This window comes from Lycorma delicatula, chromosome 6, assembly GCF_047948215.1.
Source record: "Lycorma delicatula isolate Av1 chromosome 6, ASM4794821v1, whole genome shotgun sequence".
Lineage (NCBI taxonomy): Eukaryota > Metazoa > Arthropoda > Insecta > Hemiptera > Fulgoridae > Lycorma > Lycorma delicatula.
In genome coordinates, this window is record NC_134460.1 from 74,965,621 (window position 1) to 74,992,217 (window position 26,597).

The 26,597-nt window shown below is 29.3% G+C and overlaps 1 protein-coding gene across 2 annotated transcripts in view; it reads left to right on the plus strand.

The window, feature by feature from the left end:
• chm (lysine acetyltransferase chameau) overlaps positions 1–26,597 on the plus strand; it is a 497,822-nt gene that overhangs the window by 305,222 nt on the left and 166,003 nt on the right. For both annotated transcript variants that reach the window (XM_075367908.1, XM_075367909.1), the window contains one exon: positions 19,786–19,879. In XM_075367908.1, coding sequence (XP_075224023.1) covers positions 19,786–19,879 — 94 coding nt within the window. The remainder of the gene's footprint in view (positions 1–19,785; positions 19,880–26,597) is intronic.

The following is a 26,597-nucleotide window of genomic DNA, read 5'->3' on the forward strand; positions in this document are numbered from 1 at the left end:
TCCAGAACCCCGAAGCTCACGTTCGTTAGTAGTATTTTTAAGTTGTTTTGTGCATTTTTTCCTTTTTTTAACGAGGCTAGTTGTATATTTAATTTCTTGTGATCGCCTTTTTTCTCAAATGACCAGCTTCTTTTATTCATCTGCATGTATTGTAAGTAAGAAACTAATGTAGAAAAATAAAATCGTGTAGAAATCAAATTAAAAACAATACTTCTACGATTAATTAAATTTTTACGTATTAAAGGCAAGTAACAGTTCGGTAGCCCAAAATTAAATTTTTAATGCGGTTTCACTCAAGTTAAGTTTTTAAAAAGTTAATTTTATTTGCCTCTCGTTTTATTTGTACAAGTATTCGCTCAAAAAACTTTCCTTAAAGCCTTCTAAATCGTTGTTTCTTTTAATTGATTTAATTTATTAATTCATTTCTATTTGCTTTACTATTATTTAATGAAGTATATTTATTACTTTTATTTATTAACATGAACTTAAACCACATTTTTCTCCTCCCTTAATCCTTCAGCCAAACGCTTAGGAAGTACCTTTTTATCTGTGGAATAGTACACCTACTCTTGACGTGATTTGTGTAATGTTTAATTAATTACGTTTCGATTTAAATAAATCTAGGATGTAAATAATCCAGGAAGCGATCACAAGTTAACGGGTAAATCTTTATCTTATTCAGTTCGACTCAGTTGTTTTTCTTATTAGGTTTATTTTCCCGTGTTGATAAAGTAGGAATTTAACATTACTAAACTTAAACTTGCATAGCTTTTTTTAATTTATAAGATAGATTTAATAAATTTTACGCTAAAAAGGCCTATAAGATGTTTTTATTTGTAGTTTTTTTTTTTTTTTTTTACTAAATATTTTATTTTAACTGATATGACGGGAATTACTTTAATGTTTATATAAAATTACTTCATATATATTATATTGAAGAAGTTACATTGTAGTTATACAGTATAGCAGCAGCTATCTTGCAAGACAACAGATTGTCATTTCTTAATATGCGTCTGTCTGTTCTCGGTGGCCCCAGTTGTAGGCGGATAAAAGGAGAATATTCCTGGCAGTGACCCCCCATGGGGCGTACTAGTCGCATGCATTGGCTGAAGTCATTTCTGTACTCCTCCTATCTTCTTCGCTCGCTTTCTCAGCCCTCGCTCTCTTTCTCTCTCCGTTGCTATTTTTGTTCAGCCGCATTCCTCCTCGCGGTCAACTTTTTCCGTCTCGTAATTCTTTCTACTTACCTCTTTGTCTTTCTTTATTTGTCTCATTTTCTCTCTCCTTATTCTTTCGATGTATTTTTTTAAAATTACTCTGTAATTTTAAAATAAAATTACTCTAAAAAATTATTTTTAAGATAAAACTTTATTTAAAAACAGAATACGTATTAGCTAAGATTTCTTGAAAAATTGAGTATATGGGAAAATCTGGATGTATTGAACTTGATGCACTGAAGCAGGATAGATAACTCATCTTATCGACTCTTATCTTCTTTTTATTCTTTCGAGTTTTTTTTTTTGTATTTTAAAAAAATTTTTTGGAGTCAGACTATTATGCAAAATATATATTTATATGTATATATATTTGTTGATATATATTATTATTAATAAGATATATATATATATGTCTTGTTGTATGCACTTTTTTATTACGTTAACTATACTATAAAATAAATCATTGTTTTTAATAATAATATATATATTTATTTATCTATAGGATATATTCATTATTTTTATTTTTTTTATTTACTCATTGCAAACTTTCAGAAATTATTCCAGTTATTGTTTAAATTCATTAATTTTAAAAATACGAATTTTTAAATTAATTATAATTTAATTTATTAATAAATTAATTAATTTGGTTATGATTAAAATGTAGATTATTGTATAATTACAATTACATTGTTATACGGTATTATATTTTATTGTTATTATTATTAATAGTATTATAAGTATTATTTATTATACCATATTATTATTATAATATGATTACATTATATAATTTAATTATTTTATTTATAAATTAATTGTTTCTGTTTTGTATAATTTTTAATTACAAATTTCATATCTGATTTCACTGTTAACTCATTAAAAAAATAATGTAAGAAGGAATAAGTGGAGAGATAAAAAAAAATTATGCTAAATGAAAACCAATTCGACTCAGAAAAAAGTAAATATGAAAAGTAATTTTGGATATTTTTAAATGGATGATTCATTTAAATAAATAAATAAGTAAAAAATCTCATGTGGACGCCATCTAACTTCCTTGTACGGCTGTTGAATTACATACACACATTTTTTTAAATGTAAAGTACATCAAATTTTATTTCATTAATACTTTCTGATATTTTTTCATGTTTTTTTTTTTTATTGTTATTATTGAATTATTATTTATTGTAAAACTTTTTTACAATCAGAGGTTAAATAATTTATAAATCAATATATCTAAATTAGAAAAGAAGTTAAAAAAAGGAGATGAAAACGGATTTGAAGGGCTGTGCTTCCTTTTCTAAGATCCAAATATTTCATTAATTAAAATTTTATTTGAGTATAACTCTGGAACCAATGAAAATAAGTACCACTTATGTTTATCGTTAAAAATCTCTGAATGAGGACTTATTACTGCAAGTTAAGAACAAGCACAGAATCCAATTTTGTTTGGATTTTGGGCTTTTTAGGACACTTTTCGTCCAGTCGATTGCAAACAAAAGGAGAGGTGCACAACTACATGTTACAGCAGTCCTACCAAAATTTCAACAAACTAAGGAACAAACTAATCAAAATGTTATTATTTGTCGGTGATATTGTTAAGGTAAAACTAGGATTAACTAACTGACGAATGTTTTCCACTCATTACTGGTAGTTGAATCCAATTTAAAAATAAACAAGAATAAAATAAAGGTAATGAAATGTGAGAGAAAGGAGAATAATTAAAAGAAAAATAAATTTTAAGGCTGTACGCCAAATTTAAAAGATCCAGAGTTAGTCAACTAGATTCTAGAAGGAAGTATAGAGAATAGTGGAGTTGAGAACAGTTAAGACTAATATTAGAATATATCACGTAATAAAAATGTGTTGAGGTCAAGAGATTAGTGCAATGAAATGCATTAAACCAGTTAAACGACTGAAGACAAGAAAAGTAGTTAGGAATTTATCCGGGAAGAGTATCTGATAAGTAATTGGAACATACTGTTTGTTAATCGGTGTTTTATGCTGTATATTGGCCTAATTTATAGGATGTCCGATTTTTTAATAGATTGTTTATTATATATATATATATATATATATATATATATATATATATACATTTTATTTTTCTATACATAATCCTGCCTTATCCAAATCCTAATCCAAATCCTTGTTGCCTTATTAATCTCTTAGAAATCTTTTAATCACTTATTGTCCATTACATCATATTAATTGACAAGGTTAACCACCAAAGAGATAGCGTACCGCATTCCGATATCTACTCCGTTTTGCGAATTTTCCTTATTGCGTCCGTACAATCTTTGTAATGGATTGTTTCTATCGAAAGAAGTACATCAATCTATTGCTTTATATTCTCTATTCCGGTCTTTATTACGTTAATGATGCATGTAAGGCACCTAAAGTACAACTGTCTTCTACTCTGAATTTATCAGTGTTGTTCTCTCGGACTAATAATATTGATTACATAATATTATATTATGCTTATTCATTTACGGTTAGTATTATTGATATTATTAATGTTATATTGCTGTGGTATTGCTGATAATATTCATTGCTGTGGTAAGCAGAGGGAAGGTTTCGCTTGTAGAACTGAACGTCACCAGAATTTCCGTAAATTCGGTTTGCGGTGTGAAACAGTGTATTCAGTTTAATGAAGGTAAAGAGAAGCTACTTCTTTCCTCACCTTTCCATTTTCGGAATGCTTTTTATTCCAGAGAATATTTTCGTGAATTTTGTAAGTGACTAGAGTCGCATGTTAGGTCATCTACCATTTGGTTATGACCTTAATGTACTTACTCGTAGAAGAATTTTGGGGTCGGAAGTTTGAAAGTTGATCATTTTTTTATAAATTCTTTTGTAAATAAATGAATCATTTTGCATCATTTCGTTAAATAATTCTCGTATTTTGGTATTCTATGTAGAGACGTTTCTGCTTTTTTTTTGAAAGGTTATTTAAAATTATTATTTAGACAAACACTTCGTAAATATCAATTGTCATCCTTTTTGGCTGTAAGCGCGCGTCAGTATTTTGAAATATTTAGAGTTTTATAATATCTCGAATTTAAATGATAGTTTACATATAAAAAATATAAAGTAACATTGAAAAAAATATAACGTTTATTTAAAAAATTTTTTAAAACCTTTATTTAATTTATAATAGTAACTTTATAATGGAAAAATAATTTAGTTCGTTTCGAGGTATATTAACATATGAAATTTTATTAGCGGGTGCAAAGTCGATTTCACTTGGAACTGTCAGTTCCACTTTATTGCTTACAGTTTAACTAATTAGTTTTATTCCAAAATTTTAATAAATAATTAATAAATATGTTGGCTTATTACTTTCTTCGTTAAAGTAAAATATTTGTACTAAAATATCTTTGTTTATCTAATGCTAATATTTTTTATTATTATTCTGATTATAAATTATTTACAATTCTTAAAGACGGAACTGATTTCTTTAGAGCTCTTCTTTTTTGTTTTTTATGCGGGAACACAATTTTTGGTCCAGTCACGAAAATGGGAAAAGAAAAAGCTATTAGTAATTGTAACTAAACAGTTAAAAACTAATAATTTTAAGATTTTATTATTTCATTAAAACTTATATTTCTGAATTTTTACATTTACGCGATGTTTTTTTTATTTAAATTAGAAATAGCTGTGACAATAAGTGACAAAAAAACAATTAGTTTAATAGCACACTTTAATATTATTTTAATTCAGTAATTCGTAGTCTACAGTGAATGCTTAAGGTTAAAGACTCCACACATTCCCTTCTTATTATAACATGTTTTTAAGCACAAATTTAATATTTTTGACTGACGTGAAAGAATGCTTATGTCTACTCGCTCTTTGCGTGTTTTATTAATTGGATTTAATAGAATGTTAATAAAAATGTGGTAGTGATCAGTTGAAATTCATTGTTCGATACTCCCCTAGAATAGTAACAAATTCCCTCACTGATAATGGCAGATTTACCGACCAGAGATCAAGGAATTTCCGATGGGATGGTATAATTTTACAAAATTGTTCCGTAGAATAATATTCTACTACTATTACTACACACAATACGCCCCCCCAAGCGCGCGCGCGCGCACACACACACACACACACACACACACACACTACGATAGTAGTGTGTAAAAAACTCAGGTTATTTTTAGGCTAATTACACAGATGAATTTCGGTTCGTGCTCTTTGAATACTTGACTAAGAACAACAGATATTTCAAGGTTTTCTTTGATAATAATATTAATAATGGTAAAAGCATTCCATAGAATGTAAAAAAATAAATTCCTCGGGTTAATTGTATTCGCAGTCTGCGAATACAATTGTCTGTGATTGTGAACTTGCTTAATAGCTGTATAAATAATAATAATAATAATAATATGCTGATGTATTACTTTGGCCGAAACTAAGTTTGAAATAGAGCCGGCCTCCGCGGCGCGAGTGGTAGCGTCTCGGCCTTTCATCCGGAAGTCCCGGGTTCGAATCCCGGTCAGGCATGGCATTTTCACAAGCTAATTGTCATTCATCTCATTCTCTGAAGCAATGTCTAACGGTGATCCCGGAGGTTAAAAAAAAAGAAGTATGAAATAGAATCAGTGAATAATATGGGTTGATTGCTGCTGGTATAATTGATTTTGAAAGTAAATAAAAGGAAAACAAAGATGATGATTATATTTGACAGATAGGATGGTAGTGAGGAATTAAATATTAAAATAGAAACACGATGTAAAGTACCAGAATTTTGTTATTTCAGAAAATAGATTGGTAACAGATTGATGGAAGTAAACAGGACAATAAAACCACATAAGAAAGTTTTGGTGTAGAAAAAGAAATCTGTTGGTATCATATCCACATTTAGGAATTACATTTTTTTTTTAATTTTTGTATGGGATGCAGCGTTTTACAGCAGTGAAATATGGCTTAGGAATTCCTGAAAAAGTTATAAATAATTGAAAAATGTTTTGTAATACAAAAATCTTGATAAGAAGCTGGATTTGATCAATACGAATGGGAAGTAATTTATAAGGCTTGGGAATTGGGTCAGTTAATTCGGTTCTAGGTGTACAGAGGATAAAAACAGTAAATAAAGAGAAATATTTGGAATATATATATATATATATATATTGAGATTCAGGGATTAGAAAAGAATAGAAACTAATACACAAGTGCATAAAACCAGCAATTAACTGATAAAAGACATTCATGGTGGAAATGGCTGTATACTTATTGAAAGAAAATTATCTAGTTCATTAATTTGCTTCCAATTAGGCCAAAAAATTACAGATGCTGAATCTGTTGCATTCAATTTTAATTTCATAGCGAGTTTTTAATCTTAATTTTAAAAAAGACGTAAAAAGTAAAAAATAATACATTTTATAAATTCCCATATTTCGGCATACTAAAATTAAAACAAATTACTAACAACTTATTAACCATTAATTTGGAATCTACTTCAAAAAGTCGAGATTTAAAGAATTGATAAAGTAATATTTATTACTTTTTAAAGCAGTTATATTTATTTACTTTTTATAAAGTTTACTTAATTTTACATTTTAGTTTATACATTTTTAAAATATGAATAGACGTAACATCAGCAGATATGAAAACAAGTTGTTCGCAAGAAATAACAAAAGGTAAAAACCTGCTTTCCGTAAAAAAAAGTCATCAACTATATAATATACGTTACAATATAACAGTATTTAGAACGTAACGTTGATGACAGCAACGCGATTAAAAATATTTGTAAATGGTCTATATAAATAATTTTTTTTTAGATATCTTTCACTAACATTAACTGCATAAAATTTCCAACGGGATCATCTTCCTCTACAAAAAAAATCCTAGAAATAGATCATGTAGAAAAAATAAGACTTTAATGTAATAAAATGAAGTAACTTTAAACAAACATATAGATTAAATTAGAACCTTTATTTTTCTTGAAACCGTTTAAAAATATAAATAAATTATAGAGTAGTATAAATAAATCACAAAAATCGATATAACAGAACTGGCTTGTAGACTACAGTAGTGTAGAAATGGGTATTAAGGACAACCTTGATCTTTGACCCCATGTCATTTCTCCCACCACCACCCATCGGTCGCCCTAAAGTATAAGACCGAATGTCTGTGCCACAAACGGCTACTGAGGCTCGAAACAGTTAAGCGACCAGTCCTAGCTCCTGGAGCTAGGTTTTTGACCCCATGAAGTCAAGGGAATCCGCTCTCCACAAACTAATAAGTTTGCAGTATTTTGTTCACGTGAACTGGCCCCGCCCTTCCGACATCTTTTCCCCACCACGCCTCCATATTTTCCCCCGTCGTGTCTTAAAAATGAAGTTCATGAACAAGATAAGCGTTCAGTATGTAATTTCGATACGTAAGTGTCGAGAATAAAATAAAACGGTGACAGAGCAAGTTGTTTCCCAGTATTATCAGGTTTTTAGTTGCAGGCATTTTGAACTATGATGAGCCGAACGCGGTTTTTAATTAGTTGATCTAACGGTTTGCGTTTCAGCAATGTATATGTATTTTAAATCGCTTTATCATCCGAAATATACATTTTTACAAAAAGCATTATCCTACATTGAAGGCATAATTTTGGATAACAATCTGGAGGTTCTTCCGAAGAATCGGAACTAAATTCTGTAATGATTTTTGATAATGTTGTTTGTGAAAAGCCAAACAATATTACGAATTGTTTCGCTATACATAGCGAATTATTTACATATACAACAAAATCCCAAAACAGCTAGTAAAAAACAATGCGAATATTTTTTATTCCGGCAAGACGAGCGTAGTTTAAAACATGTTTATCACGACCACACTGCCATGTGTCATAATTCATGTCATTTAACGAATTTAAACATTTATGTGATTGTACGTGGAATCAAAACAAAAATGGCTTCTCGATAAAGAAAGCGTTGTTAAAGAAAGTTGTTGATAAAGAAAGTGCAAAACCAAAGGCCCGCTACCGCTCGATCTAGTATTAGTTCGGTATCCACCGAACTTATCATCAAACTGGTTGAGAAAATATCCACTGGTGAAATAATCGAATGGGGTAAGCCTAAAATGAAGTTGAAACTGTAATTCCGATAGGCCATTCGTAGCACGCGATGAAAGATAACGCAAAACATTATAAACATGATGATAACGTACGCATGGACAATTATTGAGGTAGAATGAAAAGAAGAAAAAGAAAACAATCGAACCCGCCGAAGAGGTTGTAAATAAATGTGCGCAGTCCGAAGGTTGTGCTTACGCTTAAAATATTTATGTTCTCACCGAAAGAGTATATTTCACCCATTAGGTAAAAGAGACGCTCGAGACATTGACAAGACAGCTCAGGCTGTGGAATTTCGAAGGCGAATTGGCTAGGTAGTACACCCTCGATGCCGTAAGTGATGTAAAAAATAATACCCAAAATGTTTACGGAATTCACTTCGATAGTGATAATTTGAAAATCGAAGATAAATTGTTGATTTCGATCAAAAAATTATATGAATATAATAAGGAAGATATTTCCGGCACACAAAAAACTGGCATATGGATAAGTACGTCGATGGTTTTTGATGAGACCACAAGATCTTTGATGATCTACGCCATCTTTGATGATCCGAACGATCTTTGTGAAAGATTGAAGTTGTTGATAGCTTCAAAACACGTTTGTTATACCGGTCATCATAACGAAGTAATTTCGATAGTAGAAGAACTGGAAATTATGAAAGGAAATATGAAAGGAAATATTCATTTGTTTCAGTGTTAATTTTTCACGATATCTAAAGAGAACCGGTTAGCATATGCTGCGTCAAAGATCGATGTCCTATGAAAAAATCCAAAGGGTGATATTTATGTTAAAGAGCGTCGCATTCGTTATTTAGGCAGTGCCGAAGACGAGGACGCTGTTAATTTGAACGACGATAAGAAGCTTATCGATGAACGAAGAGGGAATGGTATCGAAAAAATGTGATGGAAACAAACGTGTTTTAAAATGATCGAGACGTAAATTCTCAACAATAAGCGTACGATTTTCATAATTATAAACTGATCAGTTTTGATGATGGTATCAATATGCATGATGCGGTAAAAAAAGAGCAAGTGTTTAATTATATTTATTATTTACATTTGAGTTGATTGTATAAAAAGCGTTTAAAATTTACAATGAGTGGAAAAATAATTTCGTGAGTGTGGTAAATATTGTAAAACTCCATTGCACCATTAAAAGAAAAGAATTAATTTATTACTACATTGTTGCTTTTGAACTTCATGGAGGTAATGTATAAAATGCTATGCGTCTACCGAAAAAAGGTAACATTTCAAAGAGAGGAAGCGGTCTGTTTAGTGCTCTCACAAACAACACCGCATGTGATTTGGTTAAGAAAGTAGTAGGGCAGTAATAAACAAAGGTTTAGGTTTATTGCCGGTAAAAATGTACATTCCGGGTTACTAGTATTGCCAACTAGTAGCTAATCTTCAAGAGAGATTGAAAAGATGTGACGGGGGAATAAATTTACTGAAAGCCGCGTGCAAGGAGCACAATATTGAATATTCTAAGTACTAGTTTCGAAGGATAGGGCTGAAACGGAAAAAAACTGTATGAGAAAGAGCTTGGGAAAGAGAAAGTCATCCGACGCTAGTATCAGTGAAAAAACTTCGGCTTGTTCGGTAACTAATGCCATGAAAGCAAAGAGCAAGATAAGATGGGGGAGAAAAGGGGACAGAATGGTGGAGAGTTAGCCCAAGATGACGGAATGGCAGGGTCAGTGTCACAGGATAAAAATAATTCTATTATTAATGCTATAATCCTATTTGTTCGTGAAGAGGGTGACCTTGACCTCTGTCACAACACATGGGGTTAAAGATAAAGGTTGTCCTTAACTTCCTATTCCTATACTACTGATTACAAAACAACATACGGCCTTTTAAAAGTTGTGCCTGCTAAACTATCCAAAACATGACATAAATATTGAAAATCATTCTATTTAGTTATTGTCTTTTGATCTTTAATTCTGTATGAGTTCTTATGTTTGGAGGTTGTAGGGAATGAACTGTTACGATCGCGGGTCCCTTAAAAGTTTAAATGTTGTTATTAATTACCAGTTAACTGTTATTGCAAGAGAATAGGATTAATTACATTAAAATACTAACGACTATTTAAAAATAATCATTTTTTATTTTATTAAAAATAAAATCATAAAAATTGTTCTGATGGGAGTCCTTTGTCCGACCTATTTAGTAATTAATTACCATGTCTTTTAAATTTGCATAATTGATTATCAATATGGATGAATTAAATACAGCATGTTAGAGATACACGAACTTTCCAAAATACGGATAATTATTTTTTCCGAAGTAATGTTCAACTTAATTTATCTCATGGTTAAGTATAAATAATTTTACACGAATGTAAGATGTATCTGCATAACGAGTTTGTTAAAATAAGAAGATTTATTTTAAGAGACTTGTTGGGGGTTTTTAAAATTGGAACGATATTTAATAATTAAGGTTGCGTGGGGTGGAGAGTAAGACGCGAATGAGTCGTAGAGGGGGAGGACTGGGCCGCTAGTTTTTATTAAGCTACAGTGTGTTGTTGAATATGTGCAGGTTATTTAAAGATTTAGCAAAACAAATGATCCATTAATTAGATTATGGTCAACGCCATTTAACATCTTTGTTTTTTTTTCTACTTATTAATATTAGAATATTTTAATGCAATAATGTTGAAAGTCCTAAATATTGAATTAATGTCTAGTTAGAATCAATTAAGTTGTTTCGTGTTTATTTACAAATACGTAATTTATATTTTAATTGCATTTTTTATGTAGTATTTTCATGATTATTTCCCAAGTATATTTTTGTTCAAAAAGGTTTAGTTCAACAATATAACATTGTTTCATTTTACTTAGACCGACAAATCGAATCGTTTCTTGTTCTGTATAAAAGAGAAAAAAGTTACGTTAGGCGTTATAACGCCCACCAGCTTGGATGCTCACTCAGTTGAAAAAATCTTAGATGTGTAATAATTTTTTACAGTCTTTAAGGTTTTGAAACGTTGCAATCGACAAATATTTTTATTAGATATTTTTTTTAGCTAATTATTTTTACCGAAGTAATGTTCAACTTAATGGTTAAGTATAAATAATTTTACACGAATGTAAGATGTATCTGCATAACAAGTTTGTTAAAATAAGTAACATGTTTGTAAGTTTCTATAATCATAGTAACTTAGAATCTAATTCGTTAAAAAGTATTAAAAATTTATTCTAAATATTTATTTTTAAAATTTCATTTTGAGATTATAATGTTTATACCGGGTTAGCTCAATTATAATTGCGCCAGTTGGTATCTTTTTTACAATAGATCGACCATTTCGACAACGGTATTGATTGAATTTCTGTAACCATAGTATACCAGAAACAAAAGGGGGGAAATCTTAGAAAAAGTGGTTTCAATCAATTCCTTAGAAACAAACGAAGGTTTACTTATTTTTTATTACGTATCTAAATAAAATTATATTTATTTCAATAAATTAATTTTTTCTATTTAATTAAAATACTTTAAAACCGATCTTGTCCAGACATTTTTGCGAAAACATTTTTATCCTTATAAAGGAAGCGTCTATGTAAGATATTGATGAATCAGGCAGCTGAAAATTAATGATTTTTTTAAATTTCAAATAAAATAAAACTGCAATAATTTATTATTAATGAACGAACTTGTAGGCTGTAAAAATGTTTTTTAAATGGAGTTGAATTTTATTAATACTATATATAACATATATAGATTTCTTTTAATGCCCAGATTTGTTTAATAGGCAAGGTTATTAGTTTCCAACAGTTTATCTTATTTGATAGAGATGTGCCAATACGAGGAATATTTTCTTTTGAGGTGTGATGCATGAAAATTAGAAAAGTAAGAGTTGAGAGTAGGAACGTTTTACGATTATTATTTATTACTTTTTTTTACGGCAATACAGTAATCATTAATATCTCAAGAGAAAGGTTTCTCTATGCCCGAATTCATTCTTAGACCGGTTTGATAATAAATTCTATGAAGTTTTGTGGAAAATACTGTCTTCAAAAATCATCTTCCTACTTCGACAACCTATGATCCTATGCAGATCGCTCTTGTAATCGGTCAAGAACCATATTTACTTGTAATTTCATTAGCAGATAAACACTATTGTAATGAAAAGTAAAGGACAGTAACTATGAACTACTTTATTATAAAAATTGATGGTTAAACGCAAGCTATGGGTAAGAAATGTACGTGCGTTTAAAAAGTCAAGAAAACTGAAAAGTTTTTACAACCTTCAACATGTAGAAAAATTTGCACCGTTTTAAGATCTTTTATTTTGCTAGTATACCATTCTTTGGTTAAAAAAAAAATGATGATGGTTTTCAAATTGAGATTTAAAAACTACTTAACCCCTTGATATCTGTGTAGTACAAAATCCCTTAAATTTCAATATTCGTGTCTGTATATATAAGTTTAAAATATAGTAAACTGTGAATAACGTTTTTTTAGTTCAAAATAACGGTCCATTAAAGAGTTGTTCGGATCTGGAAGTGATCTCGAAGAGACTTTTTGTCCCTTAGACTATATGAATGACAAACCTCTTATTGGATTCTGACTAAATAGATCCTAATGGAAGATGAGATTCGATAGCTTTGTTTGATTTTAGTTTGAATACTTCGGCATTCCAGACTGTCTTTGGATGAGAAAGAATTTCCTTAGGAAAACCTACCCTATTTTTGGATAGCTTTTTACGAATCTGTTGAAAAAGTTCTGTTTTTTGGCATATATTTGAGCAAAGTTCTTATGTTCTTTTAACCTTGATCAAGATATCCAGAACTCCCAAGGAATTTTGGATGAAATGTATATCTTTAACTTCAAGAGGTTTTGAAATAGTCCGTTTGACTATGTTTTATGGTCCCCGTTTTGGTAGATCGTTTTTTTTTTATCAAACAGGTGTTTTTTTGTAACAAAGATAATTTTATGCGAATTGTCGAAAAATCTTTTCAGTTTTTTTAAACATATACCTATTTAAGGATATCTGTTTAAGTATGAATTTTATGAGTACAACCCTACAGGTGTTGTGAAACCTTTACATTTAACTTAACACTCCGTACGTTAGATGACACAAAAAAGAAGCAGCTAAGTACATTTTTACTTAATATTGATGGACTAATGGTTGGGAATTTTGGTTCATGAAAATCTTTATGCATACTCAAGATTTTACGAATATTTTAACAAAAAAATAATAATAATTTTTTCATGAGTTCGGTAAACATTTGAAACCATGAACTTTGAATTCTGTATTCAGTTTTTCATTAATTTTTTTATTTATACCTGCGCTTTATTATTTTTCATGTATGTTCCGTAACCGGAAAATGTATGTAATTTTAGATACTACAAGTTTATTTTTTCGTAATTGGAAAATGTTGATAAATTATGTAAAAGAATCAAGTTTTTTCTTTCATTTTTTGCAAAAGTAAAAAACTTGTAGACAGAATTACAGCGAACGTGTGCTGTATGCTGGCTTTAGCTTTAGCAACTCTACGAGGTGGGTGAGTGACCTCCGTGCAGTTCCGCAGAGCGCCGCAGAGACCCGCAATCTCACCCCTTCCAAATAGACTCTTTCCCTCTCTTCATCGCTATCCCTCCCATTTTACTAACCCTTTCGATGGAACCTTTCACGATTACTTATATATATGATACAGTCGTTGCTTTGCCTTTTGCTTTCTTTACCCCATCCAAATTCTACTCTACCTTCTGAATGACGTTAATAAAAAAAGAGGGTAAAAAATTTTATTCATAAAATAAAAGAAAATTTGGTTCATCAATACGTAAAATAAATCTTCATTCTGAATATTTTTCAATCTAAATGTTTTTTAAACGTTTAAAATTTAAAAAAAAATACATTATTTAAAGCCATAAGTTATACATAGTAATATTTTGTGAAATACCAATAATCGAATATTTAAAAATTAATAGCTTTCAAATTAATTATTCAGCGAAATTAATATTTGAAAATATACAAAACATTATCGGTTACGTTATTTATTTTTTTTTTTTGGCTGGCTTTTTCTTATTTTAAGGAAATATTTCATCTAATTCTGAATCATTTGAAATGATACTTAAGAATAACATAGAAAAAATTTGAATTTCGAAGAAATTTTGTATTTTATATTTTTTCATGATATTTTTTCTGTGTTTTCTTTTTTTAGTATTTCAATATGAGAAGATGAAATATAACTGCAGAATCGGGACGATTTCTGTTTGTTAAAGAACGTTTAATAAATTGAAATACAACTTTGATAATTCTCTCTTTTATATGTTTTAATGGTTTTGAATTTAAAATTCCGTTTTGTGCTTAAAAAAAGTAAAAATAAAACTTGAACCATTATAAATATTCATTGAACTTTCCTTTGATGTATTTTTAAGTTTTGAGGACGCTATCTTTAAGTTCTTACAAACGAATTTGTTAGTTAGATCTTCCTATTACTAACCACAAAAGGGATTTTCTTTGCTAGATATCCTAACGATAACTAAACCATTCTTAAGAGTAATAAGCATCCGAAGTCAGGATTATTAGTGGAATTGAGGAATGAAGTGTTTCTCATTACTTGCTTAATTGAGCTAAAAATCCAGTCTGCAATAATTCAGTTGATATTTAACCTTCAACTACAAGTTTAACATCGTTCAACTTACCAAAGACGTGGCTGTGTAGTAAATTTCATTACCATAATCTATTTCTGTTATATTAGTAGTTTATCTATTTATATTTATAAGGTTTAGTTTTATTATTAACCTTTCTGAGGAGTTTTCAATCATATAATCATCAAACGGTTATCCCCTCTCTTAAAATTTATTCATGGGAGGGATATCTCTTTAATTGGTTTTAGGTTTATGATGTTTTTATTTTTCCTAAGATCAATTTTTAACGATACAGAAGGGATGTTAATGAGTCGGAAGTTTCAGTGACTTAGATTGTTTTAAGTTAAAATTTCCGCTTTCGATTGGGGTTGCCTAAATCGACAATTGTTTGTATCGAAACTATAAAATACTAAAAATTGTTCTATAGTCTCCGTTTATTTTCATTTACTGTTAGTTTATTTTTCAGTATTTTTCACTACCATTATTACTACTATTTTTTTCATGTATTTATTTAATGTATGTGTACTGATGAGATCGTTTTAACAATCGAAGTAGATTGTTTAGTAAAATCTTACTAAACTTTTTTTTTTAACTTAATCTTTTTTTCCAAATTATTAACTCGTAGTATAGCTCATTATTCGTATGTAATGTGCAGTTCAATCTGTATCAGTATACCTTTTTTGATGTGTGATCGCTCGTAAAAGAAAATAATTTTACTTGTGAATACGTTTCATTAATATTTTTACCCACGACGGAACGGAGGCGATATATGCGTTTGGGGTAAGAGATTGTGTGTGTGTGTGTGTGTGTGTGTGTTTCACCATTTTCCTCAAAAACTACTGGACCGATTTCGATGCGGTTTTACATCGGTATCATCTCATTACGTTGCATTACATAGGTATCATCTCAGAGCAGGTTCTTAGATTAATTTTACGGTTAGAAGCCGCCATGTGGTGCTGCAGTAGATATGTTTCTTCAAAACGCCTTCATGAGTTTTTAAAAATTTTTAATTATGTCACTTGTTATTACAAATATGTTTTGCTGTTTTCTATTACGTATAGTTAGTTATACTTAGTAGTTAGCTATAAACCCACCGGGTTGGTCTAGTGGTGAACGCGTCTTCCTAAATCAGCTGATTTGGAAGTCGAGAGTTCCAGCGTTCAAGTCCTAGTAAAGCCAGCTATTTTTACACGGACTTGAATACTAGATCGTGGATACCGGTGTTCTTTGGTGGTTGGGTTTAAATTAACCACACATCTCAGGAATGTTCGACCTGAGACTGTACAAGACTACACTTCATTTACACTCATACATATCATCCTCATTCATCCTCTGAAGTATTATCTGAAAGGTAATTAGCGAAGGCTAAACAGGAAAAGAAAGGAGTAGCTAGCTATATGCTAATGAAGACTGGGTAATTATATTTATTACTGTATATATATATATAAGAATTTTAAAACCATGTTAAGGATCAAAATAAATTATTTCTGATACTTATTATTTGCAACGAAGAGTATGCGGTTTTAGTAATTTTGTTACGTGCGTATTTTATAACACGAAGGTAACATTTTAAAATGTTTACCGTTTTATTACAAGTACTTTATTTTTCCAGAAGTATATACTTAAAATAATTTTAATTTATGTTGGTAGTTGCGATTTAGTTTATGTTCTACGTTAAATATATACATAAAAGTAGCGCTTTAACGTTCAGGGATTATCACAAATTATTTATTTAGGGTTCATCGTGTTAGTACTCTTTATTATTTCTTTAACCTTTTATTTCATTAAACTTTCTTATTTTTATTTTTACATTTCTCATCGCTGTTCACTGTAATATCTCACTTTATAACTTTATAACTTTAACCCGGTATAATTTTACGATGTATTAGTTGCTTTAGGTTCTTGACTTTCGAACTTCTGTAAGTATGTGTACACTGTCTGCATTGACATCGTGGTAAGAGTTAGTTAGTTAATTTCTACGCTTGTAAAATCAGTATCCTTGAAAAACGTAATAATTTATTATAATATAGTATTAATTATAAAGAATATCAAATACACTTTTCCTCAAAGCAATATTCTTCAATTCCCGTAATATGATTCTTCCTTACCTTAATATGATTTACTTTACTTGCGTAATTTATAAAGAATTCTTAAAACAAATATTCTATTCAGTTAAAAGGGGATAATTATCTGTTTAATTTTATTGTTAGTAATTTTATATATATATATATATATTTTTTTTATTTACCAATAAACCACACAGCAAGTGCGTTGGAACGTCCTGGTTACGGTCTAATTAATGAAGAATATGCTTTTATTTATTAAAATTTAGATGAAAGATGAGTAGTGAATCATACTTTATACTAATATGTAAACTTTGTTTGTTTATTTTTTACTCAATCACGCAAAATCTACTGAACCGATTTCGATGAATCTTATTTGAATTTATTTCTCTTGTTTTATAGAGAAATATATAGGCTACAAAAAAATCTGCAAGCTGAACTTGAAGCAGCATCCAGACTGCTGCATGATGAAGATAAAAGAAACGAGCTTCGATGGGCTCAAAATGCACGTCAAGTACGCTAGTTATGAATATATGTATGTTTTTTTATTTGTCAGATTATATTTTATTTCATTTAATGACATTTACGCTAAACAATCTTAGTAAATCACTTACGAATACAACACGTTTATTTTATATCTTTGAAAGATAATCTCGTTAGATTAAAATGCTGTTTTATTTGATAGACTACAACGATAACTTATTTCCTTGTGGACATTTAGAACAGACTACCAGCTGTTTGAAATGACCCAAGTACAGTCGTGCTAATTAAAGATGTATTTATTAAAGCAAATAAATAGAATATAACATAACTCAAATGAACCATATTGTGTAACAGGTATACTCTAACATTTAAAAAGAAAAAAAAAATGTTTTAAAAGAAAATAGTAAAAGTGTGTTTTAAAATGTGAAGAGTTTATCTTTCAGTATGTATGAGTATATATATATTTTATAGTCCTGCAATATTTATTTTAAAAAATAATGCCAACTTGTTTCTACAGACTGATTCAGAAGGAAAGGGAAATAATTTGGGAACTGATTCTGGTGCTTGAAGTAAGAAAAAAGTACATAAAACATATGTCCAAAAACGCCTTGTTGTCGTGTTGCGGCTAAAGATAAAATTCGCTCGGATTTCCCCCGGTGAAATGTGATCATACTGAAATTTTTAAGGCATTATATGAGGGGTAAACATAACTTGATGATTTTTATTTTTTTGAACTGAAAAATTGAATAAAACAGGTCCGAGAACTGTATCCCGTAGTTTTTACTATATCCTGATTAAGACTTTATTACATCAATTTTCTCAGAATTAAATTTTCTACAAGTTTCGATAATAAAATTTACGCATTCATTTGTCAATTAACCAAGTTATTGTACTTCATACCGAAAACTCCTATTTTTCGTCACCGAATGTTTCTGTTTAAGTCGGATATCATGAAAACTACGGAAGATACAGTTCTGGGACCTGTTTTCTTGAATTTTTCAGGTCGGAAACATAAGAAACCATCAAGTTTACCCCCTTATATATTGCCTTAAAAATGTCAGTATGACCTCATTTCACCGGGGGAATTGATGAAATCGTTGTCTTGCCGTAACTTTATAACAAAGCGTTTTTAAATATATATTTGTATGAGCTTTTTTCGTTATTTCAAGCTCTAGAATCAGTATCCAAATTATCTTCTTTTTCTGCTGAATCACTCTGTAAAAATTGTAATATCTTGTTATTTTATGTCGCTAATGACAAAATCCTTTTGCCAGAGACCAACTAATAAGGTAAAAACTATAACTAAATGTTATTGACAGGTAAACGAAGCATAAAATTTCATTTATCGAAATTTGTATACATCGAAACAAATTTGTAGTCTTGGGGTATTCGTAAAATATCACGGTTTATCATATTGTTTCAAACTAAAACTGGACCTGTTAGCATTAAACAGGAGGTATTTCATATTGTAGTGACAACTCTTGGCTCGGTGGTCCTCCGCACCACGTAATGCACAGTGTGCTAATTCAACACACTGCTATCTCCTGTGTCCAGGCCTCCCACACGAAAAGTACAAGTTTGACCTGTCGGGGCCGGTGCAAGTCGAAGCCCCGTTTCCCACTTCCCAACACCGGTAACACTTGGGGTCTTTCTCTCTTAGTAGCACCCGACAGGACTGCCATCCTATGCGGATTCTTCCTGCGACCACTACGTTTTCCTAGGTAGGGTGACAGTCGCATTTTGCGACTGTCCGAAGGCCGGTCTAAGATAGGTAACTTTCACTTCTGCCTGTTCTTCCGGTAGAAGGGCCTTCTTGACTGCTCTCAGCACATCATCTTTACTGACCTCGTAGTCCAAATTTGTTATGTGCGCTGAAGCCTGTTTATCTAGCTTACCACCGGAGGTTATTTTTGCTTCCTGGAGGGTCTTCTGAATGTGATAGAATGCGAGAAAGGACTCTTATTATTATATTTAATTTTATTTACAATGTTGTAGTTTATTTATAATTTATGTTTGAAATGAACATGACTGTGTGAATGTTTAAACAAGAGTGAACAATGCTATGAAAAATAATAAAGTATAAAAATTTCAGCTGTAAATTAAGCCAACTAAATATATACCTTTATATAAAGAAAAGGACGAAACTGTAATTACATCTATTTATAAGAAATAAAGAGTAAATGAAATATGAGACTAAATATATCCTTCTCCGTTCACACTCATAAAAGAGAAGTATCTGCCCACGTATATAATTATATTTGATTTTTCACAATCTGTTACAGTTTCTTTTAATATTATTTCTTAAATATGTTTTTTTTTAAATAATTATAAATTATCACAAATTTATTGTTCTGTTTTTACAGGAAAAGAATTCATTTTTAAATTACAACGTGTCCTGTATTCTTACGTTACCGCCTTATCAAAGACAAGGATATGGTCGACTGCTGATAGATTTTAGTAAGTATTATTACATTGAATGCGTATTTTAAATATATCTTATTGAAAACTGTAGTAATTTTTTTTTTCTAAACGTTATTTATATTAAAATAATAATTCCAATTATAAAACACTAATATTTGGTGATGAAGTTACAAGGTATTGGCTAAACTTTCAGATCATGTTTGTAAATATTTTATAGACCGTCTTTTAAATTATTAACCCTTTTCCATTATTAACACCTTTTCATTATTAGATATTTTATCTAATGTTAGACTTTGTACGCATCGTTTAAATTTTAATTTTTCGCTGTTATAATACAAAATAAAACGGGAAGTATTGCTATCGATCAAACAATAATCTCCACATTTTTGTATTTCTGGAAGTTTTGAAGTTCGAACCACGGTTATAAAATGGGTTGTAATATAAGCTTACTTGCTAACTATTCAGCTTTATATTTTTGAAACGGTTTAACCTAAAAATCATAAAATATATTATGATAAATTGTGTATTAAGAAAATTTATTTTATTAGATTTAAAAATAAAATTGGTTTAGATGATGGGGATAAATTGTGCGAGTGCAGTATCTCGTAGGGGAGAACTTTATAAAAATTTTACTCGTGTTTTCTCTCTATCATAAATGTTGTCAAATATACCATTGGAAAGGTATTCCCCATAAGATCAACCGCACATCTACAGAAATTAGTTAATTAGATATTCAAAAATATTTTTTATAATTTCCACTTGTCGATTAAATTAAGTTTTTATTATTTCAGCATATCGATTCGAATTGTTTTTACTTGTATTATTATAAAATAATTTTGTCGGACTGAATAATGTTTTTTTTATATATTACGTATACGTTAAATATTTTAAATAATTTTTATTTAAGTAACCTAATTTTTTTTATTAGTGATGTGTTTTAATTATGTCTTACGTTATACTAATTTATATAACCTTTTTTGGTTAAGGAATTATTGTTGAAACTATTTTTATTACTTTTTTCTTTTAATAGTAAAAACATAAGTAAGTAAATAGATAACATTGAAAATCCATCTTGTGGAATATTTTGATTAAGATGAGATAACTAAAACGTCTTGCGGTTTTGTGTTGGTTGTGGTTATTTTAATTATTCCGTTGTGATCTCCTTTGATAATGAAATAGTTAAGAATAAATAAATGATTTCCGATGTCTTCGACATTTTTTAAAGTTTATGAAAAAGAAATTTTAAATATGTCAAATTTATATACTTTCAAAAATCATGTAATAATATTAAATTCATTTCTGTATGCATACGTCACCTTCATGCGTGTAGCAAAGGAGATAAGTTTACGTATTTCATACTGATTTTTAGTACAAAACTCTTGCTTCAGAAATCGAAAATCATTTGTAAAGGAAATGTGGCTTGTCTGTTTAAAAGTGTATTCTGAAATAAGATTCTAAAACAGTCCGGTGTTCTAGTGTTTTATTGAGTACATGTGGTGCAAAATATCAATATGTGGATCATGACGTGATCGACAAGTCGATTAGACTAATTAACTGTAATCTGTATTTCATGCCTAGAACTGTAGGGTCCAGAGACCCTAAGGACCAGAGAAAACAAATATCACTTAAATTTGATTAAAATGTTTTTGTTAGACTATCGACTGTCGTAGTTTTTAGACATTTTTGACGATGATAAGTCCGATTCAAGTACACGACAGAAAGTTTCTGCGTGCAATTAAAGGATTATAACACAGTTTCATATACGATCGTAAAATTACAAAACCTAATCGGAATATTTGTTACGTATACCACGGCTTTACTTGCTTATTATTACGCTCTGTTTGTATGAGCTAAATAGAAGTCAAGTTCAAGACAAAAAAAAGAAAATATTGGTGATTAAATAGTGAAATTAGTCTAATCCCTGTTAGATGTGGTAGTTAAATAAAATCAATAATGGAAATTAATATTTTAACTTATCCAAATACCTGAAAATTCAGAAAATTTTTGCCAATTTTTTTACTGCGTTATTGTGGTTACAATTATACAAATATTAAAATGTTTATCGCATTAAAAAAAATTCCAGATTAAATAAATCACACTCTGTTTACTGATATTTGTACAAAAATTGTGTAAAGTAATTGATGAAAATTATTTTTATGTATAAATTTAAAAAAATAATATTTACATTAGTCAAATAAGGATTAGTCAGGTATAATGTTCGCTAAGTCTCATTGTAGTTTTTTCCTCATTAAATTGTTCTGAAAACTTCTGTTTTGTCGGCTAATGTTCCGAAGTTTTACCGTTGCAGATTAGAAAAAAAAAAAATACATAAATAAATGAAAATCAAATTGCGTAAATGTATTTAATATCTTTTTAAAAGCTTAAAAGCTTTATTAGTTTGAAAATCAAGAATGTTTGGCTATTTAAATAATATTTGATGAAGTGGATTCTATGCAATTGTTTTATTTGTCGATAGGGTTTCTTTTTGAATCGAGAGTGAGTTGTGGTATAAAATTTATTCAGTATATATATATATATGAGTGTAATATAGTGATCCCTTCTCTATCGTTTCGCTGTCTGGCTAATTAGTGTCGTGGTTGTTTTTTACTGGTTCACCTGGCCTCGCAGGTAAAAAAACCGTTGCAAATAAAATGGAAACGTATAAAAGAAAGGGAAACAATTTACATCTGCGCTTCAGAACTGACTTACTGTCTTCTGTGGTCATTATTTCAGACAATTTTATTACATCATTTTCGCAACGCAACGTAACAGAATTTTCCTTTTTAATCAGTATTTTATGTAACTACGTAAATTATAATTTTTTTTACTTATATTATTTTTTTTAAATTGGTTATTTTATTTTTCAAACTAGTATTACTTCATCCGTTTTTTGTATTTTGCTTAAAGATTTGTTTATTTATTCAAAAGAAACTTATATTTATAGTATTTAACTCTGAATGAATTATAATAAAAAGAAGATTAATTTGCATTCTTTTAATTGATGGACATAAACCCTGGACATATCTGGACATTTTATGGTCGTACAGGACGTTAGCGTCGATCGGTTACTTTAAAAAAAATGAATATTTTATTAAAAGAGAACTGAAATCGGAAATTGGTACCCGGAAAAGATTCATCGTTCAAAATACTAAAAAAAAAAAAAAAAAAAATTAATCATTTGTCTACTTACGAATTTGCTTTAATTTATTCCATCTGGTATTTTCCGAAGTGTATTCTCGATAAATATTTATTAAAAATTGTCTCTCTAGTAAGGGACAAACGCCGTTTTCAAAGTTCAACAATTTTTCTTCAAAAATTTTAAAAAATTCTCTAGCTTCAACACTTACCCCTCGAATTTTTTTTAATGCATGAGCAGAATAGTCGGAAAAACATATCTTAAAAGAGTAGAATTGAGTCCTCATCCAAATTTAGTTATTAGTTCTTAATAATTAAAAAAAAAACATTTATTGTATTTATTTATCTGTTAATTTTTTTTTTTTGCTGAAATACATAATAAGCATGTACTAAACAGAAAAAAAAATCAACTGTATACCATCTAAAAGAATGCTACCATTTTAAATTCTAAAAAAAAATGTTTCCCTTTTTTATTATTACTACGACTTCGGATATACTTCAAAAGTTTCTGCCCTAATTTTAGCTTAAAAGCTGCTGATTCAACAACAGATTTGAATGTATTGTAATGATTTTGGAAAAAGAACGATTCTAGTTATAAACTCGTTGCAAAATTTTGATAAGATGCTCCGTAGTTCATAAATTTATTTCTTGATAAAAATAGGTTTTATTGAAAAAGACTGACACCTTAAGGACTACTTTAATATTAATTGTAAAAACAAAAAAAAAAATGTTTTTATCACTCTCCATAAAAAAAGGGTGGTGCGTGGGTTTGTTTGTTTGTTTTATCTGCTGAAACGTTTGCTGTTACTGGCGCAGAGCGGACCAATGGTGGTGCGCCGGGCGGCTGTTCGTAGCGCACGAACTTTTCATTTGTCCAAACGAATGAAAAGTATACTTCTCGAACAATTCATTCGTTGGAACGATTTATACTTTGTACGAACGATTTGTCTAAAATTATACTTGTGTTTTGGGGATAAAAATTGAAAAATTTCTGTATTAAAAAAAATTACAACTCAAGAAACAACTAAATTGATCAGGATTTTGAAGCTTTTGTTGTTAGTACGCAAAATTTGTGAACGTTATTTAGTTAAAATTGGTAAAAACATTTATCAAATTCATGTGTAGCGAAATATAAATCATGTAACATTCTCGAGACGGGCCGTAACGTCGCCTTTTTTCTAATAAACACTATTTTATTTACACTAATTTAATTTACACTAATAAACAAAATTACACTAAATTATGATGAAAATCTAATTTCGAAGTAATTTATACTAATTAGGTGATAAAAAAAATGTAAAATTTAAGTTTGCTTTTTCACATTTTTAGTTATTTACGTTACATTAAAATTTATATCTAATCATAATATTTTATCTATAAACATTTTAGATATTTTTAAATATTAAACAATTACGAATATTAAATAATTATTACTAAGAAACTACGTAATGGAAATAACAATTAAATATATATTTAATTTTTTAAGTCAACGCCGAACAGTTTTTATTTTAGAATTAATGCTTTAATCTTTATTTTGTTTATTTCATGAATCTGTTTTTTGACAGGATTCAATCCTCCATTTTCGTTGCTCATGATCATTTTTTTTCATTTCCTTTTAGCTTCTTCCTTTCTATTTATAACCATCCCATCCCTTTCTATTTCTTTTTTCTTTCCACAATCTCTCGTTGAAAAGATACGTATTTAATGTAGTACTTATTTTAATAAAATGTTAAATTGTATTCCAATTTTTTTATTTCATTTACTTAGAAAAAGATGGTTCTTGGATTTTTGTATTAAAAAATATAATTTTCTGTATCCGGTGTTTTTACGGTGGTTTTTTTGCCTTATTTATCTTAATATTTGTTTCTTCCATCTCATTGTAGGTTTGCATTCTATTAGCGAATTAACTAACCCTGGGTACCATAGGAATTGATCCACATATTTAGCTAATTATTCTGGTAGACTCTTAATTGATCATTCCTTCTTCCCCCCGCTCATTTTTAAACTTCTTCGTTGTTTTGTTTTTTCTATTTTTACTAAATTTTAAAACCATTTTGCTAAGCTTAAGCCTTTTGGTAAAAGAATAAATCTAGCTAACTAGTAGAGTTATAGTACGTAATATTAGCCCTATTTAATTACTTTAATTTAATTTTAAATAAATTAATTAATTTAATTCAAAGTATCTATTATTCTTTATTGGAATATGGATTAGTTTATAAGGATTTAGATTGTATAAAATTATAAATTATGTGGTATTTCTTGACAGCGTTGTCAGTTAGTTATGAGGAAATTGCAAAAGTAGTTATTTATTTGTGATTCTTAATTTAGATCTATTTAGTATATAGATTTTTTTTATGGTGATTATTTATTTTTTTCTATTTCGATATGAATAAAACGAATGACTTTCGGGAATCCATTGGACGTATCGTGATGTATTACTTAATAAACCGGAACTCTGTAAATTGTATTACAGAACCCTTACAATTATATTACTGTAGTACTGAATACACATTTCGTATATGTCGGGTAGTTGTCTAGACGTCCAGACAGACAAACAAATAACTATCAGTTGTTACTTTTCATTCCTGTGGGTTTTGTAGTCGGTTCGTTTGAAAGTTTAAATAGTCAGCTATATTTAACTTGGCTTGCTCTAATCTTCTGTTTGGGCTTTACAGTATCCGTCGATAATGGTGTTTCACGCTAATTCTGACTGTTTTAACTTTTCTTGTGTTTGTCAGAATTTTTTTCTTATTGTCTTATTCTTCTTCAAATTAAATTATTTTTAATTCAGATATTTATGAAATTATCATCGGGTTAATTTAATATTCTCTAATATCCAGTATAATTGATGTGCGTTTTCTTTTTCGATGAGGTGGCTTTTTGGATTACATATTCATCAAGCTGTGTTTTTGTTAAGTATTTTATTGCTCAATTCACCTTTGAGATTATCTCCTTCATCGTCTTCGGTTTTAAATCCGAACAATTCTAAAGCGGCATTTATTCTGGTTGAAAAACCCGAAATCTTTTAGTTATGAAGAATTATTTAAACCACTGAGAGGATAAACTTTTATGTATTTGCATTATATTCATAAATCTCCTTTTGAAAAGATATAACTGGAAATTTATCCGATTCCCATGTCATCGGAATTAAGTTTTTCATAACATTAATGTACATGAATATTAAACGGAGGTTATTTATTAGCCACGTAATTTTAAATTAGCAATAATGTCTGTAAAGAGATTAATGCTGTTCGAAACATAGCTACATAAATTTTTTTTGTACGAAATGCAAAGAACATAATTTTTGGTAGATTTCATAAGAAAGCTACCTATTGTAATGGGTATCATGATTCGATTTCTGGAAAATTTCGATATATCTTCGTGTTTCTCATCCCCCAGACCCCAAGTCCACCGTCATTACAAAAGTTTATATATATTTCACTTTCTTGTGAACACGATAATTGCCGTAATTTTGTGTCAATCACTTTCAAATTGATACATAAAATATAACAACCCGAAATCTCGTTGAGTTTGTTAATGAGAAAAATCGGACCATGGGGGATGGAAATGAGGGGACTGAGGGGTCGAAAAAACAAAATATCGCTATAACTTTAAGTAA